This window comes from Bos javanicus, chromosome 10 (assembly GCF_032452875.1).
Source record: "Bos javanicus breed banteng chromosome 10, ARS-OSU_banteng_1.0, whole genome shotgun sequence".
NCBI classification, from domain to species: domain Eukaryota; kingdom Metazoa; phylum Chordata; class Mammalia; order Artiodactyla; family Bovidae; genus Bos; species Bos javanicus.
In genome coordinates, this window is record NC_083877.1 from 36995166 (window position 1) to 37015914 (window position 20749).

Here is a 20749-nt window from a genome sequence, read left to right on the forward strand (position 1 = left end):
TATTATCAGTTATTATCAAGTGCTGAAAAGAACTGTCTTCAAGGCATCCTGAGTGTATCACATGCTAACTTTTCTGAAGGAGCTACAGGTTGAAAGACACTTAGAATCACTAAGCCAGGGAGAAACCCTGAAGAATACAGACGATTAACATTGGTCAGAGGCCTACCAGTAACAAGGAATGGATAAGGCTGAAGCTAAAATCCAGAGGTCCTAAAATTTAGGACCAACAACCAAAAATCAAGATGTATGGGATGTCCCTGGTGGTCCAGTGGTTAAGAATCCACTTTCCAATGCAGGGACTCAGGTTTGATTCCTTGCAGGGAAACTAAGATCCCACAGGCTGTGGGGCAACTAAGCCCGAGCACCAGAGCCCACATGCTGAGGAGCCTACGCACTACAACTAGAGAGAAGCCCACGTGCCAACTAGAGAGCCCACACCCTGCAATGAAAAGTCCCACATGATGCAAATAAGGTATGATGCAGGCAAATAAATATATATATATATTTTTAAAGTCAAGCTGTAGGAAATGTGCATGGTAATCACATTTCTGTTAAAACAGTATGTTTGTACACACATAGAAAACAGTCTCTAAGGAGCTGGAGAAAACCATTACCAATGGTTATTTGTGCCCTTTTCTGTAAGTGCAATGTTCTTGGAGGCCTTGGAGAAGCCTAATGGCCTACCAAGTCCCTGAACACATAGATGAAGGCACAGCAAGGCAGTCAGAGACTGCAAAATCAGCATTTCTCAAACGCCATGAGAAGGGAGGACTGACAGACATGGGAAGCTCTTTCTTGACCCCTGTCACAGGACCCTTGCTTTCTGGCTCCCGGGTGTGTCCCAGGGCTGGTGTACTGTACTTCTGCTCCAGGAATGCTGGGGGAGTGCACTGTCTGGCCATAATCCTGTGAGTCCTGTTCAAGCGGGTGTGAAGAGTTACCAGTGAGGAGTGACAGCAGGAACTAATCCACTCCGGCTTCTCCCTCCCAGCAAAGCCTCCAGGAACTGCCTTTAGTTTCAGAGGCCAGGACAAGGGGAACTGGACCTGCCTCTGGGACCACAGGAGTCTCTTCTAGGGCCCTCCCTGTCAGGAATTTCCTCTCTGTAGATAAATGGTCTGCTGATCTGCTCCCGATAGCCCCTTCACCACGAGGGTAGGGGAAACTACAGGCCCATCGGTTGAACCACAGTGCATGGGTCTGGAAACAGTATTGCCTTAGCCTTGCATTGTGACGACTGAAGAAGCCCAGATGTCACTGTTCTTTACAAGCGTTTTCTGTCTTTCACAGATTTCCTTTGAACACCTCATCGTCTCTCCTTTCCCATCCATGTATATGCCAAGTCACTTTAGTTGTGTCTGACTCTGTGTGACCCTATGGACTGTAGTCCACCAGGCTCCTCTGTCCATAGGATTCTCCAGACAAGAATACTGGGGTAGGTTGCCATGCCCTCCTCCAGGGGATCTTTCCAACCCACAGATTGAACCCATGTCTCCTATGTCTCCTGCACTGGCAGGCAGGTTTACCACTAGCACCACCTGGGAAGCCCAGAGCTTCACTTAGCTAATTCCAATTCATCCTCTGGGTTCCAGCTCCAATGTCACCTTCTCTGGAGAGTCTTTCCCAACAACCCAAGGCCAGATATCCCCCTTACACCCTGATAGACAGTTCCCATCATAGAATGATTATCCCAGCTCTTGTTTTCTATTTATTTCTGTGATAAAATAAATAATATCCATCTTCCTCATTAGAAGACAAGATCCTCCAGGCCAGAAACTGTATCTGTTTTTTCCACATCTCCAGTGTGCATTACAGCATCTGGCACCAAATATATACTAATACCAATAAAACCTCATTCAATGGAAGGCTGCTGCAGAGGCAACTGGGGTAGAATATGTGCCAGTATTCTGGGGAAGAAGAGCAGCAGGGAGGGCTCTCTCTCTTGTGGTGACTGGTTGGCCACCTTTATTTCTTGTCATGTATCCAGGTGAGTGATCAGCAAGTGATAGGCCCCCTCTTAAAGTCTGAAGATTTATGTGAGGCAGGTACTAACAGTAGACGACAATATTTAAAGGAATTAAACAGGGGCAAAAACCCTCTGCTGACATCACAGAGAGACTCAGCCAGCCCTGGGGGTGGGGGTGGGGGTGGGGGGACTTGGATGGGCGGGGAAGGCACTGACCTCGGCTGATGCGCTGTTTCTCTCCAGACAGGATGCCGGGGCTGTCGATTATGCTGATGCTCTTCAGGACCTCATTGGGCAGCTGGGAGCACATAAATCTGGAAGAAAGGGATCAAAGTTGGGATCAGAGTCTGTTTGTTGCAGATTGCTCTAATCTCATAGCTCCTTGGCCTCTCCTGGCTACTGACATCTTTGGAGTCAGTGTGATGGCAGAGTCCCTCAGCTCCACCTGTCTCTCCTCTACACTGCACTTCAGACAAGCGTCCTGGGCTTCCCCTCCCAGGGAATCCCATGCTTCCTTCAGGGTCACTGCCTCACTGGGCTGGAGTATCCTGAGCCCTGTCCAGCCTGTGCCCAGTCCCCAATGTGCCAGCAGAGACACTAGGGCCTGTTTTCACTGGTGCCCCAGGGACCATGCTATGGCTCCAGGCTCAGGGTGTGGCAAGCTCCTACGGGCAATACCCCAAATCCTCCAGGTGCTTTGGTGTCCTAAGAGTAGACAAAAGGGCAGGTGTGAGCAGGGCCCTGGCCAGGCATCTCCAAGTTGTCTTTGTTGTCCATCACCTCCCTGATACCACCTCTTCCTTCTCATCCCAATTCCTCTGCCATGCTTCCAAGTCAGCTCCTGGTGTTGGCCTTGGAAGCAGAGTGAAGTGGCAGGAAAACCACAGCCTGAGGGTCAGCAGACCTGGGTTCAGGCCAATAACCTGCCTGGACCCTGGACAAGGGCTTCCCCAGGGGAACTGGGCCTCAGTTTCATCATGTGTAACTGGAGACACTTGCCAGGGGCTGGAGAGGCTCTTAGCTTTGACACTGTGTAACTCCAGAGCACCAGAGGGACATGCTCTACTACTTCCATCCCAGGAAACCCAGGGGGGTCTCTGTTAGGAATTGTGTATGTTTTAAGCCAGAAACTGGAGTGTCTTTCCTTTTCCTGTATTGTAAATGGCTAACTTCAGTGTCTGTGTAGGCAGAAGGCTCGAAAATCCTCGGGGAAAACTCAATTCTTCCATTCAGTGGAACTGGTGGGATTACTCAGCATGTAAACATGCTGGGAATGCACGAGAGGGAGGCCTGCCCAGCCTTCCCAGTGCAAGTGTGGACAGCACAGCCCCCTCACAGCTCAGGGTCGGGAGCCCTGAGCATGAGATGGCATCACTGACACACCTTTGCTGAAGGTGCTCAGGACAAGTTTCTCAGACATTCTTTCCCATTTTTTCAAGTCAGCCCAGGAAGATGTCAGAATGATGACTATGATCATTTTACAGCTGGAAAAGCTGAAGCACAGTGCAGTTATGACATGCGAGGCCATGCCTCTAATGAGTGGCTGGCTGAGGACTGCAGCCTAATATTTCTGATGTCAGTTGAGTTGAACTCAACCCCTAAAATAAAAACTTCATAACATCAAAAAAATAAGGGGTCAAGTTCATTTATGAGAAGCCCCTCATTTCTGATTTTCTCCTGTCCCTCCACTTTTATAAACCCTATTGTCCAACACCCAGACAGATCTGTGAGAGTAAAGTGCACCGGGACCACTAATTTCTCTGTAAGTTCACAGAGGAAAAAATGCCATATTTGTGCCTCTAGAACTCGGGTAGAAACATTCTGAGCATATCTATGGTAGACCGAATTTCCTGTGGGTAATCTGATCTCTTATCATATACTCCATCCTTTTTATCAGATGGCTCAAGACACCTGGTGATGCTGCGAACACTGCACATATGTAAAACTATTTCACATAAAGTACTTCTGTGAGAGGCTAACCTTTTTCCCAGACCACAAGTTCACACTACATATCAATTTTTCCAAAACACAAAAGCCCTGGATTCTCGTGTGAAATTAACAGAGGGATTCAAAATTTATAAACCACCACTCCCTCTGTGCGGTGCAGAGAGACAAAGCTTCAGCAGCTCCCATGCCTCCTGATGCAACAGTAGAGCCAAAATGTGTGATCCACAAAACAAGACGATCCACAAAACATCACCACACAACGTATAAGAAAGCAGGCCCAGGGCCAGGAGCGGTGACTGCAGATGAAAGGGGGTGGAAAAGAAGAGGGAGGGGAAGAGGAGGAGGAGGGCGCTCTCCAGGGGCACCCCAAATAGGGTGACGAGGGTTGAATGTGCAAAGCTGAACTTTGCACAGCCCTGCCCAGTATGCACTGGGGGCAGCCTGGGGAGGTGGGCAAAGGAGCACAGAGCACAAATTAGCCTTCAAGACCCTTATGTGGGAGCACGGCCCACACTCTAAGGGTTAGAACCACACTCATGTTTTCTTAAATAGTTATACTATAATCATAAAAAACCCTAATGCAATGCTGCTAGAGCAATCTGGTCTTCCTTTCATGTTCCTTGAAAGGAAGGTGAAACGTGGGTTATTTATCGGGTATAACACAGTCAGCCTTGGGTCAGGCCTTTCCCACTGATATGTGTCTCCTGAAATGTTTCCAAGCACAGATTTGCTGTTCCGGGATGGATTTCCTACTTCTTCCGGACTTGTCTTGACTTGTACATTTCACGTGAAAGATGCAGACATGTGCCAGTTAAGCCCAGGAGCCTCACATAAGCTTGATGAAGTATGTCTCTCATCCAGGGCTGGTCTTATTTTCTGATAAAAGGAGAGAAGGAAGGGATCAAACCTACACAGGACCCCCATTCCCTGTCACCCCTTCAACCAAGGAAGGCTGAGTGGTAGTAGAGACGGGGTGCGTAAAGGAATGGCCCAGCTCTAAGGTCTCAGGCCAGGGGCTAAGAGTCTGGCCACACAGTAAGACAGCACAGAAAGGGGATTCCGGTTCTTAAAAGTTGCCTCCAAACACTAACATTCCAATCCAGTGATCAACATTTTAAAAGAGCCAGGCAGTAGCTTAATAGCGATTCCATTTCCAGCGCAGCGATACCCAGTAGGCGCAGCAATCATCAAATGGCACAAACATCACTGACCACTTACTGTGTGCCAGGCACTGTCCTGAGTACTTTCCATGAACTCACATTAACTCACTCAATCCTGGCCACAACCTCAGCAGTGGGGCTGTACATCTCCATTTTACAAAGGACAAGACTAGGGTAAGAGGGGGCAAATGCGGCCACCCCAAAAATGTGTCTCACTGGCATGAAGAATAATTTGGACTAATTATTTTTAAGGCCCCTCCAAACTCAGGAAGCATCTTTGACCTTCCTTCTAACTGCCTAGGGAAAGCAGACAGAGGATCTGTTCCAGGAAGGGAGCTGTCACCAGAGATAAATATAGTATCAACGAGGTGAGGCGATAGGAACCTTGCACAGTTTGATTTATTAAAACTCCTCACTGTGTCCCATTGTCTCTGCACAGGCAAGCAAATATTTGTTTACCAAACATTTGTTTTTCCAGTTCCATGTCAACTGCCTTCCTCTTCCCTTTGAGATTCCAAACCACTGCCTCCAACATCCTCCTCTGTCTTTAACTGGAGATGGTATTTAGAAAGGGAAGGGCTTCAGCCATTTGGGGGAGCTACTCCATTTTCCTGGGTCTCTCTCATGTATGTACATAATTAAAGTTTTGTTTGAGTTTCTCCTGTTAACTTGTCTTGCTGCTGCTGCTAAGTCGCTTCAGTCGTGTCCGACTCTGTGCGACCCCATAGATAGCAGCCCACTAGGCTCCTCTGTCCCTGGGATTCTCCAGGCAAGAACACTGGAGTGGGTTGCCATTTCCTTCTCCAATGCATGAAAGTGAAAAGTGAAAGGGAAGTTGCTCAGTCGTGCCCGACTCTTAGCGACCCCATGGACTGCAGCCTACCAGGCTCCTCTGTCCATGGGATTTTCCAAGCAAGAGTACTGGAGTTGGGTGCCATTGCCTTCTTAAGTCAACTTAATTCTTAGACCAGCTAGATGAACCTAGAAGGGTAGAGGAAAATTTTTTCCTCCCCAGCAGGGGCACAGAAGGGTCACATGCCATAACTTGCCAAGTCACATAGCTGGTAGCTGACAGAGCTAGGATGCAGACCTGGCAGTTAGGCTGCTATTGCCATTTCATGCATTTGAGTCACCACTGTGTATCTTTTATCACACAGAGGGCAACATCCTAGAACACAGAAGTGATCTGCCACAGCCCTGGAACTCCACCAAAGAGGCCCCTTTTGTGGGACTTGCCCTCACTTTACTAATGGAGGGTGGAGCAGTGACTGGGAGGCAGAAGACCCGGTTCTGAACCTCTTCTTTCTCACTCACCCTGTGACCTCAGTCATGTCTGAGCAACTCTATTGGCCTGAGGACTCCCAGGCAGTCCTTAAGGTTCGCCTAAGTTTACCAAGGAAGAGAGTATGACACTGTTCCTGCCCAGGCTCACTTTACTGATAAGAATAAAATCAGAGAGATGAAATACTTCCTGAAGAGGCGCAGTGAACAGCACCCACTGTGCAAAAAGACTTTGACAACTAACCTGCAGAAAGTATTATTACATGGTCCTACCACAAAGGCCTGATCTAAACTTCCGCTGCCCAGGAGGAGTTTAATTTCAGAACCAGACTATAAAAAGCCTGTGGTTACCCCTTTGATTGAGTCTTATGGAATTACCACTTTTGCAAGTGAAAGATGGCTGAACACTGGCAATCCCATGCAGCTCAACCTCCCCGTGGCCTTTTCTAAACCAAGTCTCCCTCTCCCAACCACCACAGGGGGAAAAACTGGTTTTCTGGGATGACAGGACCAGGGCTGTGTGGGCAGCTGCTGATAAAGAACAATGGCTTAATGACGCAGGAGCCATTGCAAATCCTGAGGATAAGGGCTAATAGGATGGGCTTCAGGGAGTTTATTAGGGAAAAGCACACCACCCAAAACAAAACAAAACAAAACCACCCTGCCCCCCAAACCAGTTACTCTCTCAGCTTAAAAAAAACAACAACACAGTTTTACTAGTGAATCAAGAGTGATTCTTGGCAAGAGCCATATTTTCCTTAATCTCTGCAGCTAAATTATCTGGTGGAGTCAGCATGCGTCCGGACCAATGCTGTTTACTTGTATTAAGTCAGCTTTTTAAAAAAATTCCTAGCAGTACTAAGTGACTGTGCAATATTCATTGTCTTTAAAAAAGTCCATTTAATGACGTCTCACTGAATCACAAGCATAGAGGTAACAAACAGTATAAGTACAAAAGTACACATATGTGTTCTATTATTGCTAATCCATTTTGCAAATTCAAGACAGTGGCTGTTTTTTGTGTTTTGATCACACCGTCACCCCCATCAGGCCTGGCTAAAATAACAGGAGCACTGGAAGTACTGTTCAGATTCCCTCAACTTAGAAGGAAGTTTCAAAATTTCAATCCCTAGGGCCAGTGATGAGTTATTTCAGAAAGAGAAACAGGAGAAGTAAATGAGATCAAGAACTTCTTCTGTGGAAGGTGACAGTTTAAAATTACACTAGCTCCTAAACAGAAAATGATGCCTGTAGCTATCTGGATTAAAAAAAAAAAAAACACAAATACCACCATTTTCTGAAAAGTAGATTGAGGGAAAATAAAATAACTAATCCAAATGTAGGAAGAAAGGTCAGAGGCCAACCCGCCAACTCCTGCCCTTTCTTCAACTAACGAAAACATGCCAGCATCTCCCAGGACTCGTGCCCTGTATGCTGCTGGGGCATCCCTCTCCTCTGTGACGTGGAACTACCCCGACAACAGACTCTGAAACCTAAAGAAACACACTCCCTTGGAGCAAGTCCGAGACATGCTTGCCTGTGGAATTTTCTTCTAAAGTAAAGCAGCATGGTGAAGTCTCAGAATGTCTCATGAACGTATTTTAGAACTCTCTGTTCTAGACGCAGCTTCTCTTTATTGTTCAAGTATGCGTGCTTGTGCTCAGCCGCGTCCAACTCTTGGCAACCCCATGGACTGTAGCCCACCGGGCTCCTCTGTCCGTGGGGTTTTCCAGGCAAGAATATTGGAGTGGGTTGCCATCTCCTCTTCCAGGGGATCTTCCTGACCCTGGGATAGAACCCTCAACTCTTGCATCTCCTGAATTAGAAGTGGATTCTTTACCACTGCACCACCTGGGGATCCATTCAAGTATGAAATTTCTATACTTCAAAACTGTCTTTGGGGGAATTTGTCTTCATTTCTCAGGAGTCCACTGAAAACTTTCCTAGAAACCAGCATTAGAGATTGAGGCTCAGCTCCACTGGTTTGCTTATTGCTTCCAGGCTGGTACCATCTTACAAAGAACCAAACTCTTTTAAAGATGCCCCAAGGGGCAGATGCCCAAGCCCTGTAATGGGAGGGCCAGAATAATGAGACCTATCCTGTGGGGGTGGGGGAATCAGTGGTTGCTCAATGAGGTAGGGAGTAAAAGTTCTTCATAGCAGACAACCAATTCTATTTCCTGTCAAGTCTGGTTTTTGACCTAGTTCCCAGAAAGTATGCTAAGTAAAAATAAGTTTGCCTGCTTTTAGAGCTAAGCCTGCTGCTGTTCCCAAAGGGATGCTATAATTACGTATACAATCTACATGACACACCATACTAAGTGAGTCTCTTCTTTGTGCCAGTACTGGGAGAAATAGCAGCATTGCCATGTATACATACAACTTAATCAGGCTACTTACTCTTAAATACACTATTAATTTCCAGGTGGTACATCCACGACAGGTTTCTCAGGTAACTCAGTGGTAAAGAATCTGCCTGCCAATGCAAGAGATGCAGGAGACTCGGGTTTGATCCCTGGTTCAGGAAGACCCCCTGGAGGAAATGGCAATCCACTCCAATATTCTTGCTGGGACAATCCTATGGACAGAAGTGCCTGGTGGGTTACAGTCTAGAGTTGGACACAACTGAGTGGCTGAGCATACACACACACCCCTGACATGTGAGCCTCATGTGTACATGGTCACCAGGTGGCTAGAAGGACAGAAACTCTTCTTTGCTGGTGTTTTGTGAGATGCAGGGTGGTAGATAAAAGGGAAGAGGGAACCTGAGTTCTAGCCCTGTCTCTGCCTTTTCTTGAGCAAGTCATTTTACTTCTTTACTCTCAGTTTTCTCATCTGTAAAATGGCCCTAGTATCATCCGTTATTAGCCATGAAAAGAAGGTGTATGTGAAATTATTAATCAATGATTTAGGTCCCTGAATATTCATTGCAAGGACTGATGCTGAAGCTCCAATACTTTGCCCACCTGATGCAAAGAACCAACTGACTGGAAAAGACCCCAGTGCTGGAAAAGATTGAAGGCAGGAGGAGAAGGGAGCAACACAGGATGAGATGGTTGGATGGCATTACCGACTCAATGGACATGAGTCTGAGCAAGCTGAGAGACAGCGAAGGACAGGAAAGCCTGGCGTGCTGCAGTCCAGGGGGTTGCAAAGAGTTGGACACAACTTAGTGACTGAACAACAAATTTGAGACATAATTATTATAATCTTTATCATTGCTGGCAGGCTACATAAAGGGTAGCCTTGAATGTTAGATAGAGGAGAGAAGACAGTGATTCTCAAAGTCCTCCCATTTGGCTGCCGAGTACAGTGGTCACTAGCAGGCCTGGGCCAGACGGCCTCAGTTCCATCCCAGAACTACCACTTAGCAGTCGAGTGGCCCAGTGGAAGCTAAATGGGCCTCTATGTCTCAATTCCTTCTCTTTACATTGGGGAAAACAGTCGCACCTATGTCACAGGTTTTTTGTGAGAATTTAGAGCTAATTTACCAGTAAAGTTTAGATAGATAGTAAATGCCATATAATTATTTGCTATTCCTTTTCTATGTACTCTGAATTCAATTAACACTTATTTTCAGCAAGTTTTAAATTCTGAGATAAAAAATCTTGCCATTTAGAACCTTTCCTGAAAGCTTGTCTTCCATACTCATCTGTTGTATGCTTGTGATTTGAGAAAAAATAAATACGTTAGGGAAGTAAATCATTTGCCAAAATAAAGCCAACAGCCATTCTCCCTTGTTTTTCCCTTCTAAATATAGACTTTATAAAATGGGAATTTGAAAAAGGTGGCAGCTTATTTCTTTCTTAAGCCTCTGTCAGGCAAAAGGAGAGTAAGACTAAGGATAGTAGTAATGGAACCAAGGGACTCCAGGTAGACTTTCACGGAGAAGGATCCTGTGCCCTGCACTTGCCAGGGCCTCTGGAATCTTCTAGGGCCAGTTCTGGGACAGGAAAGCTGGCTGTTGCCTGCCCCGTGACCACAGCCCCTGGGAGGCCTGGCTGGGGGAGCTTCTTGTCCCACTCCCCCACAGCTGTGGTCCACTCGTCCTGAGAGAGCCCTGGGGTTCACCCTCCAAGGCTCAAGCCCTACTTGTCCTACAAGGAGACATGGTGGTGCAAGCAAGGTTGCTCTAGAGTTGAGAAGCGTGCTTCTTCTAGAGGAGAAACTCTTAAGGTGGAAAAAGTCATCTGGACAGTGCTGTCAGTCACCATGAGCAGCAGGACGGGATTTCTCTGTGACTCCATCTACATCATCTGTATATTTCTATTTAATCCTGCTGCCGAGCTCTCTTGCTGCCACTTGGACGCCTTCTTTGATTTGCTCTGGGAGCATAAATTAGCTCTTAGGCAAGAGTACCGATCCCTAGAGTTGAGTTTTTCACAGGGGGCACCTGTGGAGGTTGCCTGGGCCACTCTTGGCAGAGCCACTGCACAGCACTCTGGCACATCATTCATTCCATGGTCCTTGTGAACGGCACTCCTGGAGCTGTGCAATCAGGCGCAACTCTCAGCCTCTGGGAGAACAGCTGTCAGCTGGGAGGATTTGTGGGAGGATTTGTTCCTTTTTTTAATCTAAAAAGCAGAAGTGTAGTTTCAAGTCTTTCATCTGTCATCTCTACTTCCACGCTCCCTAAAGGCGTTTGGAAGACCACTCCCTGGTGCTGAACCTCCCATGGCCCACTCCCTGCAACTAAAGAGACTCACGTGGTAGACTCATAAAAGAGGGAAATGGGGGAGTGAGGGGAACTCAAAGAAGAAAGAGAAAGGGTTTTTTTAAAAAAATAGGCTAGGAGTGACAAAAAGGAAGAAGGAGGGGGAGGTAGGAGCAGGGGGTGCCTGAAAGCACAGAGCCGTGTCCAGGAGAACCCCCGGGCTTGTCCTCTGTTCTGGACCTCACTGCGTCTTGAGAACTCTGCAGAAAGGCAGTACAAATACAACACTGCTGCAATCCAGACAGAGCCCCAGCTATCCTACAACTCACCTCTGTGAAGTAACGACCGTGCAACAAATGTAACGTTTGACTGTCCTGCCTGTTTCTCCTGCCTGGCTCTAATGAATCAGGATGCAGCTCAAAGCATGGGACTGGGAAGCCAAAGGGACACCCAGCGAGGTGGGGTGACTGGTCCTGGAATAATCAAGATTAAATCTGGGTGTCGGGAGAACTTCAGTGGCCCTCTGGGCTTAGTTCTCTGTGTAGGAGGTCCTGGCACACAATGCCCAAGAGTTAGCCATCCAGCCACCATGTAATGTGGCCAGCATGGGGAGCTCACTACCCCACAAGGCAACCTGATCCTTTCCCGTGAGGTTCAGATGATTAGAAATTTGTTCCTTATACTGTGTGGCCCTGCAACGTCCAATCCTGGGCCTTAGCTCTGCCCTCTGAAGCCACCCAGAGCAGGTAGAAATGATCACTTCCTAAGAGAATCTCCCCAATATTTGTATATGATAAGCGTATTGTCTTATAACTTCTTTTTTTCAGAACACACATACTCTGTTTTTCTGGTTTTGAACTGTTACACATAATTGGCAAGGATTCAAAGAACAGCTTTAAACAACCGGTCCAAAGATGGCGGTCTGCCGGTCCTTACCGATTGAGGAAAGCGTTTCCAAAGCGACCAAGCTTTCGAAAGGGCTTCTTGGGGTCCACGACTAAAGCGTTCCCTGGGGTGTTGCCCTCGGTTTCCCCATACATCACAGCGATGAAGGAGTCGGTGGTGGGCTCTGGCCCGATCCTCATGCCTGGGAAGTCTTGCTCCAGTAAGTATCTGAGAGAGGCGGAAAAAAAAAAAAAAGACAAGCTTAGCATGGTGTCACAAAGCAGGGGCTAAAAAGCTTGCTGGGGCCACTAACTCGGAACAGAATCATTAAAAAACCCAGAATATAACCCCCGAGGAAAAAGGGAATGATTGGCATTGTACTCTTTTGCAAATAACGAATTTTCAAAGTTTAAAATCTGCAGACCTACTTTCTCTCCAGTGTAAGGAGCCTAGTGAAGAGGAGGACATGCTGCAGACTTGCTGGGCTTCTCAAAGCGGACCTTAGCTCAGCACAGCATTCCCGGTCACGGTTCCATTGGCACAATAGCTACTACTCCAGAGAAGAGGACCCAGTCAGCTCCTAGGCATCCTGGAAGACCCCGCTCAGGTCCACCTCCTTTAGGGAAGTGTCCCTGTCCCTCGAGCATGTTGGGGTCACCTACTCTGTGGGCCCTGGGCACCCTGTGCCTGCAGACATCACTATGGATGCTGCACTTCTCTGTTCGTGGGTCTTGAAGGCAGGCCCATGTCTATGGCCAGATGTATTAATATTAATACATTCCCAGCACCCAGCACCATGCCTGCCCACAGAGGGCACCCAATGCGGCAAATGAAATAAGGAACCACCTCCTTCCTGGTCCCTGGCAATCAATGTGGCCCCACATCCTCTCTTGAGCATTTTACAGCTCCCTTGGGATCCTGGAGGTGATAACCATGGAAGACAATCTCTAAAGAATTCGGTAGCAACCCAGAGGCTGATAAGAGGAGGGCTCGGATTAGGTATTACCAGGGCCAGCCCTAGCTCTCTGTGCAAACTGGAAAAAGATGCCCCTTCCTTTAGGCAAACCCAGCCCTGCACCACAACTCACAGCTTGGTGAGCAGAACTCTAAGCTGGATTTTACCCTTCTATGTCCTGTTGCCCAGTATAACCAGTTGCCCAGTTTAACCAGTATACAGTGGCCCTGGCAGACGCCATTGAGGGGTCTCGTTCAGGGGCTGAGGTGACAAATTGGTGTGCTACAGCAGCAGCCTCCAACCTTTTTGGCACCAGGAAGCAATTTCGTGGAAGACAATTTTTCTATGGAAGGTGGTGGGGAGGGGGGATGGTTTTGGGATGATTCAAGTGCATTACATTTATTGTACACTTTATTTCTATTATTAGTACATTAGCTCCACCTCAGATCATGAGGCATTAGATATTGGAGGCTGGGGATCCCTGTGCTAGACTGACATGGCTGGGGTGGGGCAAGGGAGCCAGAGGTAGAGTGATGGGGAAAGTGCGCCTTCTGTGGGAAATGGCTGTGTCCCAGCATGCTTCCTGGCCACCCCCACCAGCACATCATTCAGCAGCAGCCACACAGAGCCCCTCCCTCCCTCCCCACCAAGATTCCCTTTCCGTGATGCAGGAACACACTTAGGTGTGTTTATCATATATGGAATGGCAGGAGGTGGAGGGGGTGGGGGGACCACTCCCTCCTTTCTTTGCAACCAAGGAGAACATAAAGGAGGGAGGTTTTGGAATACTTTTTACTCATTATCAAGCAACAAATAGAAGCACAACACCTTCAGAGAACACTTGGCAGGGACAGTGAATGGGGACCAGGGGTGGGGACAGTGGAAGAGAATCCCTGCTTGAGGTGACAGAGCTGTGTCCCTACTTTGCCTCACCCTGGGAGGAGGCTTAAGGACAGAAACCTGTACAACATTTTCCAGCTCCCCATTCCTACAGCTCACAGTCTCAGTTCAGTTCAGTTCAGTCACTCAGTCGTGTCTGACTCTTTGCAACCCCATGAATCATAGCACGCCAGGCCTCCCTGTCCATCACCAACTCCTGGAGTTTACTCAAACTCACGTCCATCGAGTCGGTGATACCATCCAGCCATCTCATCCTCTGTCGTCCCCTTCTCCTCCTGCCCTCAATCCCTCCCAGCACCAGACTCTTTTCCAATGAGTCAACTCTTGGTCCTAAATCATCTCGTTTCTAAAATGTCTTGACAGATCAAATTGAGGTCCAGAACCTATGATTTTATCCCCCGGGGATAGAGGGAAAGAAGGGAACTACCAAACATCCAACACCATCCTGCCATTTTTCTAAGAATAAGAGATTAAGTCACCCTTTAGACTCATGTTTTCTTTGTAAACAAAACTGAAATTGTTTAGCACTCTCACCAGGCGGTACTTGAAATATTTCATTGATCAATTTTTTTTTAACATCATTCAAAGTTTCAACATTTCCGTGAACTTGTGGAGCACCAGAATAGACACATCCTTTAAATACATCCCATAAATTTAGAATAAATGCAAAAAAAAATCAGATAATAGCATCCAGCATTTATGAAGTAGTCAACCCTTGAATAACATGGTTTAAGCTGCACAGGTCCACTTACACATGGCTCTTTTTCAGTAGTTAATACTACAGTACTATAGTACATGAACAAAGCGAGAATGAGGAAATGAGGTTCAAACCCAGCAGCCTTGAAAGGAAAAATCTGAGCAGACCCTGAGGTGTGATGCACCGAAACAGGTTACCCATCCAGCCACATGCACGAGGCTGGAAAACTGTGACACTTTTTTTTTTGGACACCTCAGAGGCATTCCCAAGCTACAAGTTTCAGGGGCTTTATGGTGTTTTCTGCCATAGCAAGAATTCAAAGGAACAAGAGGCCACAGGAAGACTACAGAAAAGACTCTACCGCAGCCCCCTGCATGGGCATCCTGTGCGCTGGGCTGGGTTTTGTCCCCAGTTCCACCTCGCTCTCCTTTTCCTGTGTTCTCAAAGAGGGCTGCCAGCTCTAGCGGTAACTGCTCCAAGAATCTTCAGCCAAGTCATCAACGAAAAACAAGACAGACATTTGGATTCCAAGCAGCTGACAGAAAGGGTGGTGGGCAAGACAGGCAGGAGACCTGACATCACTTTGTCCCTGTCTGCTGAGGGCCATGGTTCAGCCTCGTCCAACTGGCTCCTGGCACCCTGCTCAGCCTATGTCAAGGAGTAGCTTTCATGCAAGGATATAGGTAGACAGTGTCTTTCTTCTTCCATTGCTGAAGTTTGACAATTTCTCTTTGACTTCATAGAAAAAATTGTCATTTGTGACATGGGGAACAAAAACATCTTCAAAACAATAAAAAGTCCTTCAACATCCCCAAGCACCATCTTCTCAAAAATGGGCTTAAGAATAATTAAAAAATAAGCAGATAAACTAGAAAAGGCACATTATTCAATCACAGATATCCAAAATTCAAGCCACTAACTCCATCTCCCCAGAGTATTCACCCATGCATTCTGTCTGGGTTTTGTCTGAAACACTTGGGCTTGGAATAGTGGAAAAGGCATTCATTATTTTAGTAATAACACCTAATGTTTGAGAACTTGTTATGTACTAAAGTCTTTATATGAATATGCAGATGACACCACCCTTATGGTAGAAAGTGAAGAGGAACTAAAAAGCCTCTTGATGAAGGTGAAAGTGGAGAGTGAAAAAGTTGGCTTAAAGCTCAACATTCAGAAAACGAAGATCATGGCATCCAGTCCCATTACTTCATGGGAAATAGATGGGGAAACAGTGGAAACAGTGTCAGACTTTATTTTTTGGGCTCCAAAATCACTGCAGATGGTGACTGCAGCCATGAAATTAAAAGACACTTAGTCCTTGGAAGGAAAGTTATGACCAACCTAGATAGCATATTCAAAAGCAGAGACATTACTTTGCCGACAAAGGTTTGTCTAGTCAAGGCTATGGTTTTTCCAGTGGTCATGTATGGATGTGAGAGTTGGACTGTGAAGAAGGCTGAGCACCGAAGAATTGATGCTTTTGAACTGTGGTGTTGAAGAAGACTCTTGAGAGTCCCTTGGACTGCAAGGAGATCCAACCAGTCCATTCTGAAGGAGATCAGCCCTGGGATTTCTTTGGAAGGACTGATGCTAAAGCTGAAACTCCAGTACTTTGGCCACCTCATGCGAAGAGTTGACTCATTGGAAAAGGCTCTGATGCTGGGAGGGATTGGGGGCAAGAGGAGAAGGGGACGACAGAGGATGAGATGGCTGGATGGCATCACTGACTCAATGGACGTGAGTTTGAGTGAACTCTGGGAGTTGGTGATGGACAGGGAGGCCTGGCGTGCTGCGGTTCATGGGGTCACAAAGAGTTGGACACGACTGAGCGACTGATCTGATCTGAACCTTATTTCATCATAAGTTCCTTATGGGGTTGGTACTATTTTTATGCGCCCCCCACCCCCCCCCCCACCATTTCACAGATAAGAAAACGAAGGCTCAAATAGATTAAATAGTTGATTAGAACCTAGGATTTCTTATTGGTCCTATGAGAGCACTACCTGTCCTAAATCAGACTTGAGAGGCTAGCAGTCTCCAACACGCACATTTGTAGGAATGGGTTCTGTGAATCATTACAAATACACAAATCTAAGACTTTTTAGTTGGTATTTAATCATTGAGTAAGCACTCCAAAAAGCAACAAGGCACATATATTTGGGGTGTTTTATGAACATTATTATTGATATTATTTACTTGTTATTTGGCTACACTGCATCTGAGTTGCAGCACATAGGATCTAGTTCTCTGATCAGGGATTGAACCTGGGTCCCCTGAATTGGGAGCTCAGAGTCTTGGCCACTGGACCACCAACGAAGTCCCATGAGCATTATATTTTCATTTTCAAGCCAAATTCTAGAGAAATGGCCTGTGTCATGCTAAACAAGATTTTAAAATATTTGTGCATACATTGGCATCTGTGCAGAGAGTTTTGAGGTTCAATTCATTGCTCTATCTGGGACAATTTTCAAAAGCGCATTTAATTCCAACAATTGTTCCTTTCAGTATTACTAAGGTGTTAAACCATATATGAAGTACAGCTTTCAGTTCAGCAGAGAAACAGTTTTATTTCCTGATTTTTAAATCCAGGTCTGTGAGTTAAAATGCGTAACTATTTTTAACATGTTGGAGGGTTTTACACTGTGTATTTTCTATTGATAATACCTGATCCACCATTTCACTAGGAGAGGGACTGAAAAGAAAAAGTTTGTCTTCAATTCTGATTTGTCCTGAATCTGGAAATGATGCTTTTAAAGCAATTTCCTTTGTCTATCTTCATGTTTAATACCAAGAAATGGAAATGGGAGAAGAATCAAACATTTATTATCATAAAACTCTTATTAAAATGGTAAAGAATATATACTTATTTCCTAGCAATGAGTTCTACCACCACCACTGTTTACAGATACCACCAAACAATGGATGAAATTATGTTGTACAGTTTATAAGGCAATTTACACATAGGCTTTATCACTTCACCCTCATTGTTGCTGGAGGAGGTATTTTTATCCCTAGCTTATAGAAGAAAAAAACTGTTTATGACAAGCTAAGCAGCTTGCACAGAAGATTAATATAGGATAATGATTAATTCTTAACATGTTGATATATTTCCATTCCATCATTTTCTGCAAGTATTATTTTTTCATTATAAAATTGAGATCAAAGCATTTAAACAACTTTGCATCTATACTTTTCACCATTAGTTATTTCTCATGCCATTAAAAATTGGAAGAAAAAAAATTTTAATGGCTGCATACTATTCTGAGGTGAGTATGTATCTATTTAGTTTGCCATTTCCTTATAGTTGTGTATTGAAACAACTTCCCATTTCTTGCTATTATAAATAATGTTGATAGAAAACAAATTTACAGTTACCAAAAGGGAAAGGGTAGGGGGGAGGGTAAATTAGGAGCTTGGGATTAACGGATACATATTGCTATATATAAATACATAAACTACAGGTGCTATGGTATAGCACAGATAACTATAGTCAATGGCCTATAAAAACATATGGAAAAAGAATCTTAAAAAGAATTTGCATGTGCACATGTGTGTGCACGCGCGCGCACACACACACACACACATATACATAGGTCTTCCCAGGAAGCAGTGGTAAAGAAACCTCCTGCCAATGCAGGAGATGCAGCTTTGATCCTTTGGTTGAGAAGATCCCCTAGAGAAGGAAATGGCAACCCACTTTAGTATTCTTGCCTGGAAACTTCCATGGACAGAAAAGCCTGGAGGGCTGCAGACTATGGGGTCACAAAGAGTCAGATGCAACTGAACATGTGTACATACACATATATATATATATTGGAATCACTTTGCTGTACACTAGAAGGTAACACAACATTGTAAATTAACTATACTTCAAATAAATAAAGCTGAGATAAATATCTCTGGGCAAATATCCACTTAAAAAATTTTTGTTGTTGTTCAGTTTCTAAGTCGTGCCTAACTCTTTGCAACCTCATGGACTACAGCATGTCAGACTTCCCAGTCCTTCACTATCTCCAGGAGTCTGCTCAAATTCAGGTCCATTGTATCAATGATGCCATCCAACTATCTCATCCTCTGTCGCCCCCTTCTTCTCCTGCCCTCAATCTTTCCCAACATTAGGGACTTTTCCAAAAACAATTTTAGCCTATTTATTTATTTTTATTGAGGTATAGCTGATTTACAACATTATATAGTTGCATGTGTACAGCATAGTGATTTAGTATTTTTACATATTATACTGGGCTTCCCTGGTGGCTCAGAAGTTAAAGCATCTGCCTGCAATGCAGGAGACCTGGGTTTGATCCCTGGGTCAGGAAGATCCCCTGGAGAAGGAAATGGCAACCCACTCTAGTATTCTTGCCCGGAGAATTCCACGGATGGAGGAGCCTGGTGGGCTAACAGTCCACCGGGTCGCAAAGAGTCAGACACAACTGAGCGACTTCACTTTCACTTTCATACTTCATTAAGCTCAGTTCAGTTACTCAGTTGTGTCCGACTCTTTGCAACCCCATTGACTGCAGCACGCTAGGCTTCCCTGTCCATCACCACCTCCGAGAGCTTGCTCAAACTCATCGAGTTGGTGATGCCATCCAATCATTTCATCCTCTGTCATCCCCTTTTCCTCCTGCCTTCAATCTTTCCCAGCATCAGGGTTTTTTCCAGTGAATCAGTTCTTTGCATCAGGTGGCCAAAGTATTGGAGCTTCAGCTTCAGCATTAGCCCTTCCAGCAAGTATCCAGGGCTGATTTCCTTTAGGATGGACTGGTTGGATCTCCTTGCAGTCCAAAGGACTCTCAAGAGTCTTCTCCAACACCACAGTTCAAAAGCATCAATTCTTCAGCGCTCAACTTTTTTTTTATGGCACTTAATACTTCATGAAAGGTTATTACAAGATAACTTTAAATAATCTTCTTTGAGTTACTGAAAAACTAAGTCAGGCCAGACTTACTTCCATTTGAAAACTCTATGTCCTTCCTTAAGTGTGAAACCTAAGTTTTTGTTTCATTTTTGTCTTTCCCTTAATTAAAGCACTGACATATTATTACCAAGACTGCTTGTTCAGATGACATCATCCTTGTAACCAATCTGCCTAATAAGAGAGTGGAGCAAGAAACCGGAATGGCCTGTTGGACCAAGAATCTGGAATTTGCTGGCTAAGCCTTTCACAACTCTATTTTCCCAGCTGTGAGTGGAATTTAAACTCCTTGGGGTTGGGATGTGCTGAAGGCATGCTGATGTCTAGTCTATGCCATAATCTGGAGCTATTGCTCTCCACCTTCCATGCTGCTCTGGAAGGAGGGTGGAAGAAAGGGAAAGGAGAAAAAAGGGAAAGGAAGTCTACTGGAATCAAACATGCTTCCATGAGGAGGGCCCGCATCTGCATCTACAACCCCTATCAAGGGGACAACAGCCAGCACATGCCGAGGAAAAGGAAGGCAAGCATCCAAACCAAAAACAGTCCTCACACCAAAAAGATATTAAAACCCACACAAGTTATGCAGGGATACTCTCTCATACAAATAGCCCTCCAAGACTACAGAAGATAACTGTTTCTCCTACACTCATGGAGTAAGAGAAATATAAGCACAATGAAGAGGGAGAGAAACCACTTCCAGTTAATACATTACTGACCAGAGGATTTTTCCAAAAACTAATGCCTGTGGCCAGTGATTTGTTATGTAAGTGAACACTGAAACATCTCTGGTCAATAATGTTCGGGTAACAAAAGACATATTAGTATGTCTCTGGTCAATAAGTTTTTAAAGACCAGGAGAATTCCCCTGTAGGAACACACAATAAAACAGACTTCTTCAGTCTAATAGACACTGGGTTCAAAAAAGAAGTAATGAAAATACTGAAGGAATTTATAAAAGCTATCCTTAAATCTCTTGAGGAATTAAGAAATGACGATGCTGTAAAAAGGACCTAGAAACTATAAGGAGATGACAAGAACAATTAGATAATTAATTTTCTGAGACAAAAGCTGAGCTAAAGGCACTGAACAGCAGAATGAATAATGCAGAAGATCAAATAAGTGATCTGGAAGATATAATAATGGAAATTACTCAATCAAAACAGCAGACAGAAAGCCAAATGAAAAAAACAAATGAAAGCACTATAAGAGACCTATGGGATAACATAAAGTGGGATATTCTGCACATAATAGGAATTTAGAAGGAGAAGAAAGAGAAAGGGGGATTGAAAATATATTTGAAGAAATCATGGCTGAAAATGTCCCAAACCTAAAGAAGGAAACAGATGTCCAGATACAGAAAGCACAGAGGTCCCAAACAAGACAAACCCA

The 20749-nt window shown here is 45.2% G+C and overlaps 1 protein-coding gene across 1 annotated transcript in view; it reads right to left on the reverse strand.

The window, feature by feature from the left end:
- The window catches only part of EHD4 (EH domain containing 4), an 86679-nt gene that overhangs the window by 50245 nt on the left and 15685 nt on the right, over window positions 1–20749 (reverse strand). The window contains exons 2-3 of the mRNA XM_061430872.1: window positions 11945–12121; window positions 2183–2280 (exon numbers count right to left, since the gene is read on the reverse strand). Of these exons, the coding sequence (XP_061286856.1) occupies window positions 2183–2280; window positions 11945–12121 (275 nt within the window). The remainder of the gene's footprint in view (window positions 1–2182; window positions 2281–11944; window positions 12122–20749) is intronic.